This window comes from Rhinatrema bivittatum, chromosome 5 (genome assembly GCF_901001135.1).
Source record: "Rhinatrema bivittatum chromosome 5, aRhiBiv1.1, whole genome shotgun sequence".
NCBI classification, from domain to species: domain Eukaryota; kingdom Metazoa; phylum Chordata; class Amphibia; order Gymnophiona; family Rhinatrematidae; genus Rhinatrema; species Rhinatrema bivittatum.
The window spans coordinates 352,354,922-352,369,856 of record NC_042619.1 but is presented as its reverse complement, the minus strand read 5'-3'; the positions used below and the strand labels follow the sequence as shown (position 1 = coordinate 352,369,856).

The window sequence follows — 14,935 nt, the reverse complement described above, 5'->3', positions numbered from 1 at the left end:
CCAAGTGGTAGTCAAAAAAAAAAATATATAACCCACTTCTCGTCTTGCTTTCTGCTGCTTATAAACCACAGTTGTGATGTAATAGTAATCATTGACAGAACTGGTATCGCAACTGGAATTTATTTCTATCAAATCTTCTCACCCTTGAAGACTCAGTACTGCCTTTGGTATATTATACTCGTAATGACTATATCACCGCTTCTCTCCTTCGCTTCCATACTCTAAAACAAATAAAATGAACCCTGGAGCATTACTTTTCAACCTGTGACAAAGGGAGATAAGCCTCAAGCAGTCACATTGTATTTAGCCTGAAATTTTAACTTTATCTTCCATTTATCATCTTTTCTTTAAACTTATGTAATGTAAAAACGTCACATGGATGGGCACTGAATTGCTGTGCGTTGTTCTGAGTACTGGGTTAAATATCACTGCTCCATAGTATACTAGGCAGTCTGTCCATACTCCTGCAAAAGGGAATCTGTAAAATGTAGGTAGGTACATTTTGTACAAGCAGAACCTGTCAATGTTGAGAAGCTCAGCTCAGGAAAGGATAAAGATCACCTTCTTTGAGAAAACAGGATTAAAACAACTTTCTCCTATAAAAAGCACAATTCTTCACTAAATACGTTTTGACATTAATATGACAAGGAAAAAGCATTTTTGAGAAAATATAGCAGAGAAATAATAAATGGCTTAGTTATCAGAATAACGAAGAACATAAGAAATTGCCATGCTGGGTCAGACCAAGGGTCCATCAAGCCCAGCATCCTGTTTCCAACAGAGGCCAAAACCAGGCCACAAGAACCTGGCAATTACCCAAACACTAAGAAGATCCCATGCTACTGATGCAATCAATAGCAGTGGCTATTCCCTAAGTAAAATTGATTAATAGCCGTTAATGGACTTCTCCTCCAAGAACTTATCCAAACCTTTTTTGAACCCAGCTACACTAACTGCACTAACCACATCCTCTGGCAACAAATTCCAGAGCTTTATTGTGCGTTGAGTGAAAAAGAATTTTCTCCGATTAGTCTTAAATGTGCTACTTGCTAACTTCATGGAGTGCCCCCTAGTCCTTCTATTATTCGAAAGTGTAAATAACTGATTCACTATCTATGCACAGAGGAATTGCTTCAGCAATTTCTTCCGTGTGTTTTACAGAAATTACACACACTTTGTACTCACACACTTCCTTCAGGTCACTTTTTCCACACCAGGTATTTAAATATAAGGCTGAATCACTTCATAGAAATAGAAATATATATATATATATATATATATCCTGAGGTTAGAATATAGGGTTTTCCTCTTTGCTGCAGTACTTGTGTCTCTTTTCACACTCACAGTTCTGAGTTTTAAACTAAGCATTAATCCTTTCCGGTGCTTAACTTGTCCCCTTCACTGAATGTTAAGTGTTGCACTCCATTTTCCTTATTGGCACCACTTTGTGCAGTGGGATTCTGTTACCGCTTACCCTTATAAGTAATACAGGCCAGCAGTTTAAGCAAATTGGCCCTTAAGTCCCGTATTAGCCAGCCAGGCACACCTTATCAACAAAATTACTGAAGTTGTCCGTTTCCCCTCGTTCATGGAGGATCTGGTAATCATCTATCAAGTGCCATTAATGAATCTTTTTCCCCTCTCGGGAAATAAACTTCTGTCCCAGACTTTAATTTCTCCTGTTCTCCTTATTACTGGCGAGACAGAGGTGTAGCTGAGACATACACACAGCTGCACAACTGGATGTGTGACCTTAAACCCCCTTCACAGCCTTGCTTCTCGGGTTCGAGCAGTACACGAACCTTCTGTCGATGGCCGATAAAAAACTCATGCAGTTCAGCCCCAGACGTTAATCTTACAGGATTTACTGACTCTAGCCTGGTTCTTGCCTGGAATATACTGAATTCCCATTACTAAAACACTTTGGGGTAGATTTTAAAAGCAGCGCGCCTAGCGACATGTGCGCGCGCGTTACCCGGCGGCACACACGTGCATGCCCGATTTTATAACACGCGCGCACAGGCGCACGCGTGTTATAAAATCTGGGGGCGGCGCGTGCGCAGAGCCCACTCAGAGCCGCGCTGCCTTCTCCCGTTCCCTATCCCCCCCACCCCACCTTCCCTTCCCCTACCTCCCCTGCCCTTTCCCCCCCCCCTTGTTGATTTATTTTTTGTGTTTCAAAACTTACTTCAGTCCTGGGGCTTTACGCGCGTTGTCGGGACTTTTTAAAAATAGGCCCGGCGTGCGTAACCCTTTTAAAATCCGGCCCTTTGTGTACACTCAGAATACTCATACACCGTTTGGTGTGTGCCTTCCTCTCTGTGCTTTCTACTACTTTTTAAAGTTTTCTGAGCAGGCTCTGGTAGAGCTGGGACATAAAATCCCTTCTGCTCTGTCCCTCTCGACTGCCACTTTCTGAATGGAATCCCAGCTGCAACCACTGCCCTGGCAGCTCAGCTTGAAGCACTTGGCTTACGTGGATACGGTACACTGACAGTTTCCAGCAGCTCCTAGGTTCCAGCACGGGCTAGGACAGCCTCAATCAGCTCCACTCAGAGCTGGGGACGGGAAACCTGAAACCCTACACAGTGACAGCCAACTTTACCACAAATTTTAGTTTTAAAAGCATTTCCTCAGCTATTTTATTTAACAAAAAAAAAAAAAGGTTACCCTCCCCCCCCTTCTTGTATTTTAATTCTGGGTTACAACAAGTAATACAAACCCCAGAAAAATACGAACTGAGAAACTGATTGTTGTGAATCTTCTAAAGTGTGAAATCTTTCCTGCACTCAGAGTGATGTCGCTCTGGGTTCTTACCAGTGCAGCCAGCAAATTGAGCCTCCCACGCTCCTTGGCTGCACCTGTGTGGTTATTAATGCTACTCTGCCTCATGTCCCATTTCACGGGCCGCAATCAGCAAAGCTCAAAGGTAAAAGTACCCCTAAATGTTTATACTTGGTGAAGAAATTAACTTTCCTCTTCTCAGAGCACCATTACTTTTTTTTTTTTTTTTTAAGAGTTAGGATAAACTTTCACCTGCTTATGCATAAAGCTATTAAAAAGCTTAAACAAATAGATGGTTCCAGTTCCTCCTCCCTCATGTGTAGAGTTTATTGCTGTATTTTTTGTGCACAGGTATAATTTGCATTTTCTCCAGCACTCAGACAGGTTCTTCCCTACACAGCAACTCACAAAACAATGTAGGTTGCATTAATTATTATCTATAAATAGGGTATATCTAACCTGTACCTAACAAGAAATATTTTTAATTAGATTACAGTTATCGTAAGGGACAAAATGCAAGCTGCAACTTCTCACCTGCACTTCTGAATCAGCATCCACATGTTGTACCTGGAACCAGGTGTCCCTGTTGTGGTATTTCTGCAGGTCTTCCTTCTGTATAGCAACTTTTCCTGGAATTGCAACAAAAAAACAAACAAATAAATAAATAAAAAGATGAGACTAAAACCATAGTAAATCCAAAGCTTAACACGGGCCATTCACTTCAATTAGGCACAATTACATGGATGAGTGACGTAATTCACCAATTTAAGTTGAAAACTCTCCATTCTCATCATTGCCTTTTTATATCCAGAAGTGACTAGGTAGGGTCAGCTTAACAGTGAAACTAAATTTTATTCTAACTCGTTACATTTTTTTTTGCTCATGACAAACTGTTGCTTTTGTTTTTTTTCACACAGTAAAAATGTTTTTCATCCGTCGCTAAGGTATTCTATTTCAAAATTAAAAATTCATTGATATATATATATATATATATATATATGTAGATATAGATATTAGGATTCTGCACTTAAGGGACGGAGATGAACACATGAATCTTGTGTAACTGAACGCTCCGGTACCCCATATGCAAAAACAAGTCAAGGACTTGTTGGCAGTTTTCTCACAACTCAACGTAGGCCCTGTCAGGATGCTCCACTTCACCTCCACGATTTCATAAAGATTCCGCATGGACTGCATAATCAATCAATCAATCATCGGGACAAGCGGGGACCGCAGTGGCCACGGCCCCTGCAAAATTTCCACCGGCAACTTAACCGTGGGAGGCCAGGGACCTTCTTAAACAAAAACGCATTGGGTGGCAGTGCTCGGCGCATTGCTTCTCTCCTGCCTACCTGCCCCAGAAGAGAATCGTCGGTGGCAGTCTGAGCGGTCCCAGCTGTGGCCCCCAGGATCCACTCAACTCACCTGCTAGTTCAGGTAAACAGGAGGAGGAGACTGCCGGCTTTCTAGCACTTTCTGGTGCTTCTTCCTCCTCCTCCCTTGCTGGGCACCCGCATGGCTCAAGGCACAACGCTCAGGCCCAGCGGGGGGGGGGGGGGGGGGGGGGGGGCAGGAGGAGGAAGCACTGGAGGCAACCGCGAGGCCGGCAGCCTCTTTTCTCCTGTTTACCTGAATGAGAGGGTGAGTGAGTGGATCCTGGGGAGGGGCACAAAGGAACTCGGCAATCGTGATCCCAGGGAAGGGAGAGTGAGAGGGGGGGGCATAACGGAGCAACTCGGCAATTGTGGGAGGAAGGGGTAAGGAAGGGACTGAATCAACCAGTGATCGGGAAGGAGGGAGTGAACTGGGGATTGCGGGGGGAGGGGGGGGAGACAGAGTGAATTGGGAGTGAATTGCGGTGGGTGGGAATAAGGTGGTGAATGGGGGGTCAGGGTGAAGGAGTGAGGGGATTGTGGTGAGGTGGGATGAAGGAGGGGAGGTGAGGGAGTGAATGAGCGTGAGGGCATTAAGGAAAGGAGGTGGGGCATGGGGAGAGAGCAAGGATAAGAGAAGAGAAGACAGCTGAGGAGAGAGGATGGAATGGGGAGGGGAGACAATGAGGCTAGAGGAGAAGAGGGAGCAGGAGTGGAGAGAGGGCGGCAAGGGAGGGGCTGCCACAGGAAGAAAGAGGAGGGGGCTGAGAAAAAGGGGGGAAGGGGTTGGGGTGCTCAAGACGTATTTGACATCAAGGTCGAAATTTTTTGGTTACAGGGGGACTCACATTTATTTTAATGTGCACATATATAGATATTTGAGATCTGGGCTTAGGCTGGAAGGCCCAGATTTAATTAAAGGCAGAGAGGCTTTGGTATCCTTAATAGCTGTGCCATAATTAGTGGTATTGATTGATCCCTAGTTCGATTAATTACCTGGAATGTTGCAGGTATGGGCTTGGTGTATAAGAGATATAAGGTTCTACAAACACTACACAGGCAGAAGACCCAAATAGCACTGTTACAAGAAACACATCTGGATGAGAGGGAACACCAGAAGCTTAGGCAGGGTTGGGTCGGGGAAGTATACTCCACACAAGGTCCCTCTTGAAAGCCTGGAGTCAATATGAAGCATGTGGCTTTTCATTTGCATCAGATGATTGTGGATCCCATGGGTAGATATTTGATAGTTGTAGGTACCTTATTTAATCAATGGGTCACTATATGCAACGTGTGTGGACCAAACCAAATATCAACATACCTATTTTGCCACCCTGGTGATATATGTAAACCGTTTTGACTAAACACTGTTTGTAAAGACGGTATAAAAATACTTTTAAATAAATAAATAAATAAATAAATAAATAAATAAGCCACATTCTTCTGGGTGGGGATTTAACTGCATTAACGACCCCAAAGTGGATAGGTCCACTCAATTATATATGCTGGGGGATCGCTCAGAGGGGTATCTTTGTGTGTAATGCATTGAATTTGATAGATGTCTGACGCACTTTACTCCCTGAAGACAGAGAGTAGACTCATAATCGAGATCCCATAGCTCCCATTCTCGCTTAGACTATTTGCTTATGGGGGGAATATGTTTTCAAGGGTCACACGAACTGAGATTGGGCTACCAATAATCTCTAATCATGCCCCGGTATGGTTAGATTTAGAGGGATTTTCCTCAAACTCCCCTGGTCATATGGCAATTCCAGAGATATTTATACACTGATGCCCGCTTTAAGGATTTCCTCCATAAAAAATGGGAGAATTACGCACAAGATAATGAAGCTCATTTGAAGACACCTATCCTATTTTGGGATGCAGCCAAGGTACTGTTACGGGGTGAAATAATATCCTACATAGCTCAAAGGAAGGACGTGTCCAAGCAAATCCTATCTTTGGAAAATCGACTACATAGGGCTAAGCGTAGATATGAAACTCAAAGGACCCAGGCCAATAAGGCGCAATTTATGGAAATCCAAACTGCACTCAACTCCCTTTTTCATTAGCAGACCCAGAAGTCACTGCTCTTTTACAAAGCTAAATGTTATCTCCATGGCAACAAAGTAGGTAGGATGTTGGCCAAGTTAACAAAACATTGGGGTAGTCAGAGATATATAAAGGCCATGAAGGCTGCAAACGGAGAGATAATGAAAGTGACAAAAGCCACCTCCCCACTATATGCAGTAGCTTCTCTTGTCTAAACCATTTATTTAAATATTAAACAGCAGCAGTCTCGGTAGAGATTCCTGAGGCACTCCACTATTCACCTCTCTCCACTGGGAGAGCTGACCATTTAGTCCAAATCTGCCAACTTGCTCTATTACATTTCCCATTTTCATATTTATTTGCTTCAGTTCCTCCATTACCTTCAAAGATTATTTCTGGTGTGGCTATCTCCTTAGTATCACATAGCGCTGCCACCATTTCTCGCCAGATCAGCCAGCATTGCAGAAGATCAACAGGCCCTCTCTCCAGTTCATACCATCGCTCAAGATTAGAAGTGTACGGTATGCAACAGGAGGCAGAGGGAGGACAGTGATGTCATGACATGAACCAGCCTAGATAGGCTTTATGGTCCCTTATCTACTATAATATTCTATGTTTCTAGGATTAGAGAGAAGAACATTTAAAAAAATATTTTTAAATGTGCAGATAGCATAATGTGAGATGGCACGGATTGTCAGAAGCAGAACACAGAAAAAATAAACACAGCTAAAGAAGCCAACTCAAGAAACCAAGTGGGATTGCTGCATACGTTTTTTAAAAAACTAAATATATTCTGATCAAGTATAGGTTGCAGCTACATTTAACTGTTTTAAGTACACGAGGAGTGCCGCTCAGCTTCAGCATTTACAGAATTAGCTACGTCCATGCTATCGCTAAAAGCTTTAACAGTAGTGAAAAGACTGATGCATTGCTACACAGGAGTAACAAATATGACACACTAACAATCGGTATTGAATTGGCAAAATTGCCAAAACTTATAAATGGTTCCTTAAAGATTAGCAATGGTTCAGAAAGGTCCCACCAAATCTGTAGGAGAAAATTTCATTTTCCCCCCAGGAAAGGCTTGGTTGTTGCTTTATAGTCAAGTAGCTATAAGAGTCAGCTTTGTAATGCTAAAGTAGCTTCAAGTACACGGTTAGTATTTTCCGCTAGCAGAAATGCCATTTTCTGTAACAGCTGCAAACTTTTTATTTTAAATAAGAATACCCTTTATATTGGAAGGAAGGCCTCAATCCCTGGAAACATCTATCAGCACCTTTTAGTCAATATGAATTAATATTTATCTAGATGCACAAAAGTAGTGGGTAGATCAGTCTCCAATAAAATCTAAGCAGATAAATATTTAGATTTTTTTTTTTATATTCTGCTTTTTGCACTTTTTTTTTTCAGCACTTCAAACTGGATTGCATTCAGGTACTCGTCACATTCTAAATGCTCAAACTAGGCAATAGCGATGCATTCTGGAGCAACTTATTGCTATTGCTCAAAACGTTTGTCATTTTGAGAAATTTCTGATAAACTATGCTCATAACAATGAAGTCATTTAAAGCTTACTAGGCTAATTGCTAAGTTTGACACCATGATGCCAGAAAATTTCACGTGCATTGCTTGAGGCAATTCAAAATGAGCTCATCTACCTACAGTTGAATGCAAACGTTTAGGCAACCCTGGTCAAAGTGTATTTTTCAATGAATCTCTACATGAACAGAAGCTGACAAACTCTATATAGCACATATAGTAGTTAAACATCTTTCTGCAATTTTTAAAACAAAATTACAATTTGTTGATTTTAGCAAATTGAAATTAATAAAACAGCGAATAGGGGATGTGTAAAAATGTGTATATACTTTGTTGATTCATTATTGCTTTTTTTTTTTTTTTTTCAAGTTGTAAAGATCCAAAACGTTTGACTCATTAGGCCTTCAATTAATCAGATGAACTCATCTAAAAAAATCATCGAACCTCGATAAGCCTGAAACTTTTTGGGACAAAGTACTTTGGACTGCTGAAATGAAAACTGAACCGTTCTCTCACCACCAACACCACCAGCGACATATTTCTTAATGTATCTGACAGTTAAAATGACTAGCTGGAAGCATTTAAAGTTGATTTTTTTTTCATGGTCTTCCTCTGCTTTGTAAGAATGAACTAACTTCATATTCAAATGCTCAGACAGCTGCTTAGAGAAACTAATGGTTGCTGAAAGTAGGCAGAACAACTGCATCCAGAGAGGCTAGAAGTTTCAGAGTGTTTGTTCAGCTGTGGAATTGTCTTCACCTAACCGAAGGCCTAAAGACTCAACTGGAACTCAACTGGGTGGCCACATTTTTAACAGGCCACATTCAATGTTCAAAAACACAAAACAGTAATTTTTCATTCAAAATTGCAGGAAGATGTTTATTTTTACATCAATCAGCAGGCCAAATTAGCCATTACATGTGCGTGACGCAGTGGCGTACCTAAAGTCTTTGGCACCTCCCAAAAAGATTCACTCTTCCATTGCAAACCCCCCCCCCAATTGCTCTACGGTTCCCCCTCTCTCTCTCTCTCTTGCACACACTCACACCCCCTTCACACAGGCTCTCTTTCTCACACCAACACACATCCTCATGACATACACACACACACGGTCCCAGTCTCTTACATACATACACACTCACATACCTACTCTCCCATACATACATGCAGGCTCCCAATTTCTTACTCACATACACACACACCCTTCCTCTCTCAATCACATGAGCTCACGTGCAACCATTCTGGGTCTCTCCAGCTGCAGGTGGGATGGACTCTGCCTGCGGCTATCTGGCCTCTCTTTTCCCTATCTGCTGCAAGCGGGATGAGCTATGCACACGGCCCGCCGGATCTTGCCACTCCTTGGCTGCGAGCGGGATGGGCTCCCATTCTTGGTGCGCTGGGCCACTTCCATCTTCTGCTGTGAGCGCAATGGACTCCGCTCATGGCGCGCTGGCTGCTTCAGTCTTCTGCCATGAGCAGGATAGGCTCCACTTGCAGCCCACTGGATATCGCCACTCTGCAGGTGGCCTCGGATAGGGTGGGTCTTGATGGCAACCCCCTCCTGGCTGTCACCTGAGCTGGCTCGCCCCCTTGACCCCCCCTTTAGTACGCTACTGGGGTGACATCATTAGCAGCATCAGACTCATCTCTCCAAGATAGTAGAGCTTTGAACTCTAGTGAGCATATGCAAGAGCTCCCACACAGGTGTTGCCTCATGAGTCTCCTCAGTCATTTTTTATCTGAGCATAACACAGACGTGATATTTGTCTCGCCTACATTTTTTCATTAAAAATTCTAAAAACTCCTTTATTAGATATTTTATTCTTCAGTTTCTTAAGGTGCCTCTGCAGTCACATACAGTACAGAAATGAAGGAATGCTATTGCTTGAAATGTGGTCTTCTCTTCTATGTTCTACAACCTTCTAGTACTGGTGGCCCAGTGTACAGGCTCAGCATGGATAATTATAGACTGTTCTAATACAAGATAATTTCACCACGGGATGCTCATCTCGTTACAAGATTGTTGTCGTTATCCACCTTCTCAAGGAATAAATCACTTTGTGTTAGTGGCATTTTTTAACATTCTATACATCCTGGGACAGATGCCTCTACCAAAAGGTGAGACGTGCATAACTGAACTCTTCAAACACAAGACCTCTGGACTTTTCAAGAGAACCACTATCAGATCAACCTTCTGATTTGAGAGCAATCAGATATGCTCTTCAGTCTTTGTGCATCATCTTCCGGGAAAGTGTTACAGCTACGCTAATGTATACAATTTCTATACAACTAGTTTTTGCAGCCTTCTGAATCAGATTGTTACAATTATTTTCCATATGTAGCCCATCTTCTAGGTATAGCTATAAAGGCAGGGGCACACTCCATATTAAAGCTTAGTCCATAAACAGTCCCACCAAATCCAGGTGTGGATTCTCAAATCAGGGATGAGGAGGGAGGATAGTCCTCCAGAGCCCAAAGTATAATAATGTAAGTCTCTCTTCTGTGAGTGCAAACTCAGTCTAACTTCACATTGTTAAGTCTGGTAACATCGATGATGTTCCAAAAAAAATTAAACATTTTACTGTTCAACTTGTTCAAATAAATTAATCTGCAATAAGTACATTTATTCCTTGTCACATCCAGAATCACAGCAATAAATCAAATCTCAAATGATTTGTCTCAGTGGCTCCTTGATTTTTTTTTCAGGGCTCCCCAGCTTCCCTTGGATGGAATACAGGCTGCTTAAGTTGTAATGGAAAGAGTTCTCACATCTGTTAAGGATCTCCATAAGAACATACCATACTGGGTCAGACCAAGGGTCCATCAAGCCCAGTATCCAGTTTCAAAACAGTGGACAAACCAGGTCACAAATACCTGGCAGGGTCTCAGGGGGCAGATGGATTGCAAGCTGCTTATCTCAAAAATAAGCAGTGGATTTCTGCCCATCTACCTTAATAAGTGTTAATGGACATTTCTTCCAGAATCTTGTCCAAACCTTTTTTTTTTTTAAACGCAGTTATATTAATAGCTTTCACCACATCCTCTGGCAACAAATTCCAGAGCTTAATTATGCATTGAGTAAAAAAAAAATTCTTGTTAATTTTAAATGTATTACCAAGTAACTTCACTGTGTGTCACCCCGTACTTTTCAAAGGAGTGAACTGATTAATGTTTACTCGTTCCATTCCACTCATTTTATAGACCTCTATCATATCTTCCCTGTCATCTCCAAGCTGAAGATTTTCTAACCTGTTTAGCCTTTCTTCATAGGGGAATTGTTCCATCTCCTTTCTCTGTACCTTTTTTAAATTCTGCTATATCTTTCTTGAGATGTGGTAACCAGAACTGACAACAAAACTCAAGATGAGATTCACCATGGAGCATACAGAGGCATTATGAAATTCTCTGTTTTATTCTCCATTCCTTTCCTAATAATCCCTAGCATTCCTATTTGCTTTCTTGGCTGCTGCTGCACACTCAGAAGAAGATTTCAACGTACTTTCAACAATGACACCTCGATCCTAGAATTGCATGAATTTAACCATGTCACAAAAACATTCAAAACCTCTATGATGCCCTGCCAAATGATGACTATATTGTCAATGTATCATTTCCATGTCACTATAAATTTTGTAAATTGATGATTTTGATCAATCCATAGCTCTTCAAAGCGTCCCATATATAGGTTCGCTAGATCAGGGGCCACTGTGGCTCCCATCACGGTCCCACAGATCTGCTGGAAAAATTGTTGTTCAAAAGCAAAATCATTTTTAGTCAATGCTATTTCATGAAGTGACCGTAAAAAAGCAGAAGGTATACTATGTGGTCTCGGGTATAACTCAAAATATTTCATGGCTACCTCGATAGCCTCGTCCTGAGGGATACGTGTGTCCAATGACTCAACGTCTAGAGTAGCTAAATATAAACTATCAGTGTTATGTTTACTTTCCAAAAATGTGATCATCTGTTGAGAATCTCTCACATACGATGGTAGCAAGCTCACAAACGGGGCCAAAAAAATGATCCACAAACTTAGACAGTGGTTCTAACAACGAACCTCTACTTGAAACGAACAAACTGGATGACCATTATGATGGAGACTACATTTGTTTATTTTCAATCTCTTCAAAGGACAGTCAAATTACAACACACCACAACATGTGTGCCAGCGGGAGTGATCTATATAAGACAGTGCCTATGTGATAAGTTTTATGTGGGCAAAACACAGCAATCATTGAAAACTAGGATAATAGAACATCGATCTAGTTTAACTGCTAATTGTATAAATGCTCCTCTAGTTGCACACTGTCTAGAGTTTACACACAGTTTTGATGAATTAAAAGTATGGGCCTTGGAACGAATTAAACCACACAAACAGCCCTATCTGTTAAGTACGCATGTATAGCATAATGGATAGAGCTCAAAACAGAGAAGCTAAAAAAAAAAAAGAAAAAACGTCCACCGCTCATTCTGATCTTGAATGAGTTACTTGATTTGGACAGGAAGCCCTTCAAGGCAAATGCTTTGCAAGCTTGTGATTTATCTTACTCAGCATTGCCTTTATAAAGAATATTTTATTCTTTCAGCGTGTGTTTTAAGTGTAAACTGTTTAGAATTTGGGATTATGGGGCATACGAGTTTTAAATACATTCATTTTCAAATTACAGAAAAAAAAAATCAGTACTAGAGTTCCATTACATTTTGTTACTATTCTTTTTCATTGGAAATAAAGGTTCCATTTAAGGTATTTTATGCTGTCGGGGGGGGGGGAGAATGAAAATTGTCAGACTGACAACACTGCAATCTTTAATTTATCCACTGAGTAGGTTTGGCATCAGCAAAAAGTGTAAATTTCCACCTATCTGCTCATAAATGTGCAAAGCACATGTGTTCTTAAACTGTGCAACTATGGACTCCTCCAGGGAGACGGATATGTTCTGTACCAAATATACCAGGTTACCAGCTGGTGAAAAGAAAATACTGGGATATTATCAGTGATAATCTGGACAAATTGTGTATTTTTAATCCATCAACCCTACATTATTTTTCCAATAGAGAATTCTAAAAGATATGTTCTTTGTAGGTAAGCAAAGGTACCGCATATGCTCCCAGGCATCAGATTCTCACAACGACCACAACACTATAAAACCATAATCTGTAAACAAAAAAAAAGAACAATTACATGTTACTATTACACACCTAAATCCTTTTGAAAATTACTCGTTTTAGGGGACTGTTAAGCAAAAGTTAATGATTCTCCATTAGCCAGAATCATATAATGAAAGGATCACAAATCATGCAGACCCAGAGGCTCTAAAGACATGCACAATAAAAGCAAAATTAAACTGCAAACATTAATGAAAAATGTTGTTACAAAAGTATGACTACTGTCAATTTGAAATCAAATCTTCATGCAAGCCAGCCTTAATGGCAGTAACCAATACAATACGCAGAATGTGCAGAATAAAAAAAAATTGTTTCAGGTTTTTCGTTTCAGGGAGGTTTGTTTTTCAGTTTGTTTAGTTTTCCAAACCAAAAAACAAATCCCCCCCCCCCCAAACAAAACAAAAAACAGGTCTTCCCAAGGCCCTCCAACCCCTCTTCTGCCACCCCAAGAAAACCTTGAGGATCAAGCATAACTGGCTGGGCTCAGCCAGGTCCAGCCAGGACCACCCTGAACCCCCTTCCAACCCCTCATCTTTCACCTGACAGAAAATCACAAGGCCTGGGCCTAACCTGGCTGTGCCGAGTCATGCCACTCCCTCCCCAGCCCCCATTCGCTCCCTTTCTGTGGGGTCCATAAGAGGAAATCAGCTGGCGTGATTGCCCACTCACCCCTGCCCTTCTGACTGGTGATGTTAAAAGGTCGCTGGCTGCCCCTAAGACAGGCACCATTTAAAAAAATATCTAGCTGAAAAAGCAGGAGATAAGTGGGGACCTTGGGAAGAGGTCCCCAGCCCCAGCGAGTCACCGAAACCTCTAGAGCAGAATACCAACATAGTGGCTGTGTGTGGCCCCGCTGTGCCACCTTCGTCAGTCCTCATGGATCCCCACAAAAGGAAACATTGGAAAAGGTTTTATGAGCTCTTTTTGTGAGTGATGGTTGCCACAGTGTTTTAACTAGGGACAGCTCAGGTCAGAGGACCAATGCCCCAATGAGTGGCCTAACCTGAGAATGCAGGAAGAGATGAAAGCCCAAGGGGGAACATTCTTGAGGATGGCCTCTGAATCCATGCCCCTAAGGAACCGGATTGGCTGGAAAACCGGTGAAAAGGGGTTGATGGGAACAAGGAAGCATTCCCAGCAATTTCAGGGCAGTCCAGTTTATAGCCATGGAACGTTGGTCCCAAATTTTGACTCTGAACTTGACCTGTACCTGGACTTGGCCTACTTATCTGTTGACTTCATTGAGCCTTGGTTTGGAACTGGACATATTTGCACCCTGTTGTAAAGATCAAACCTGACCTTTTATGAATCTATTACTCAGTATAAGCCGAAGTAAATGTCTGGACCAATACTTGACCTTTTCATGTCTCTTCTTCAGAACCCCTAAGTACAGCCCACAGGGCACCTGATAATAGCCTGGGAAGGGTGGAGGGACAGAGTGGATGAGTTTCATCCCAACCTAATTCCGCACCTGAAAGAAATCATCTCATAGCTCCTCTGGCAGGCATTTAGAATTCACTACGCTGGTTAAGATACAGCAGTCTAAGCTGGAAAAGCAAATCAAAGCCCAATAGGAGCAATGCAACAGTGTGGCTGAAATCAAGGAATAGACCAACTCTAAATTATAGCCCAAAAAAACCTTTCAACAATTGGAAAAAGGATGCAAATGAAGCAAAAAGGAAAACCATAAGCACTGACAAGTTAAGAGTCAAAATGCTGATAAGGCAGGCAGCAAGTGATTTTGAAAAGAAGCTTGCCATATAGGCAAAAACGTGCATCTGAAATAGGAAGCCTGTGAGGACAATGGAGTGTTAAGATGATTGAGGGGTAAAAAAGGGGCACATAGGGAAGAATGTTTGGAGGAAGTGAAACAAATCACAGTGAACCTGGAAGATTCAACAGGGCAAACTGACAAACTAAAGAGTAGAAAATCACCTGAAACAGGTGGTATACAGCCCAGTTTTGAAAGAACTCAAAAATGAAATTGCGGATCTACTGCTAGTAATTTGCAACCTCTCATA

At 41.8% G+C, this 14,935-nt stretch overlaps 1 protein-coding gene across 1 annotated transcript in view; it reads right to left on the bottom strand.

The window, feature by feature from the left end:
• The window catches only part of RASA3 (RAS p21 protein activator 3), a 353,769-nt gene that overhangs the window by 141,022 nt on the left and 197,812 nt on the right, over nucleotides 1–14,935 (bottom strand). The window contains exon 4 of the mRNA XM_029604621.1: nucleotides 3,319–3,413. Within this exon, the coding sequence (XP_029460481.1) occupies nucleotides 3,319–3,413 (95 nt within the window). The remainder of the gene's footprint in view (nucleotides 1–3,318; nucleotides 3,414–14,935) is intronic.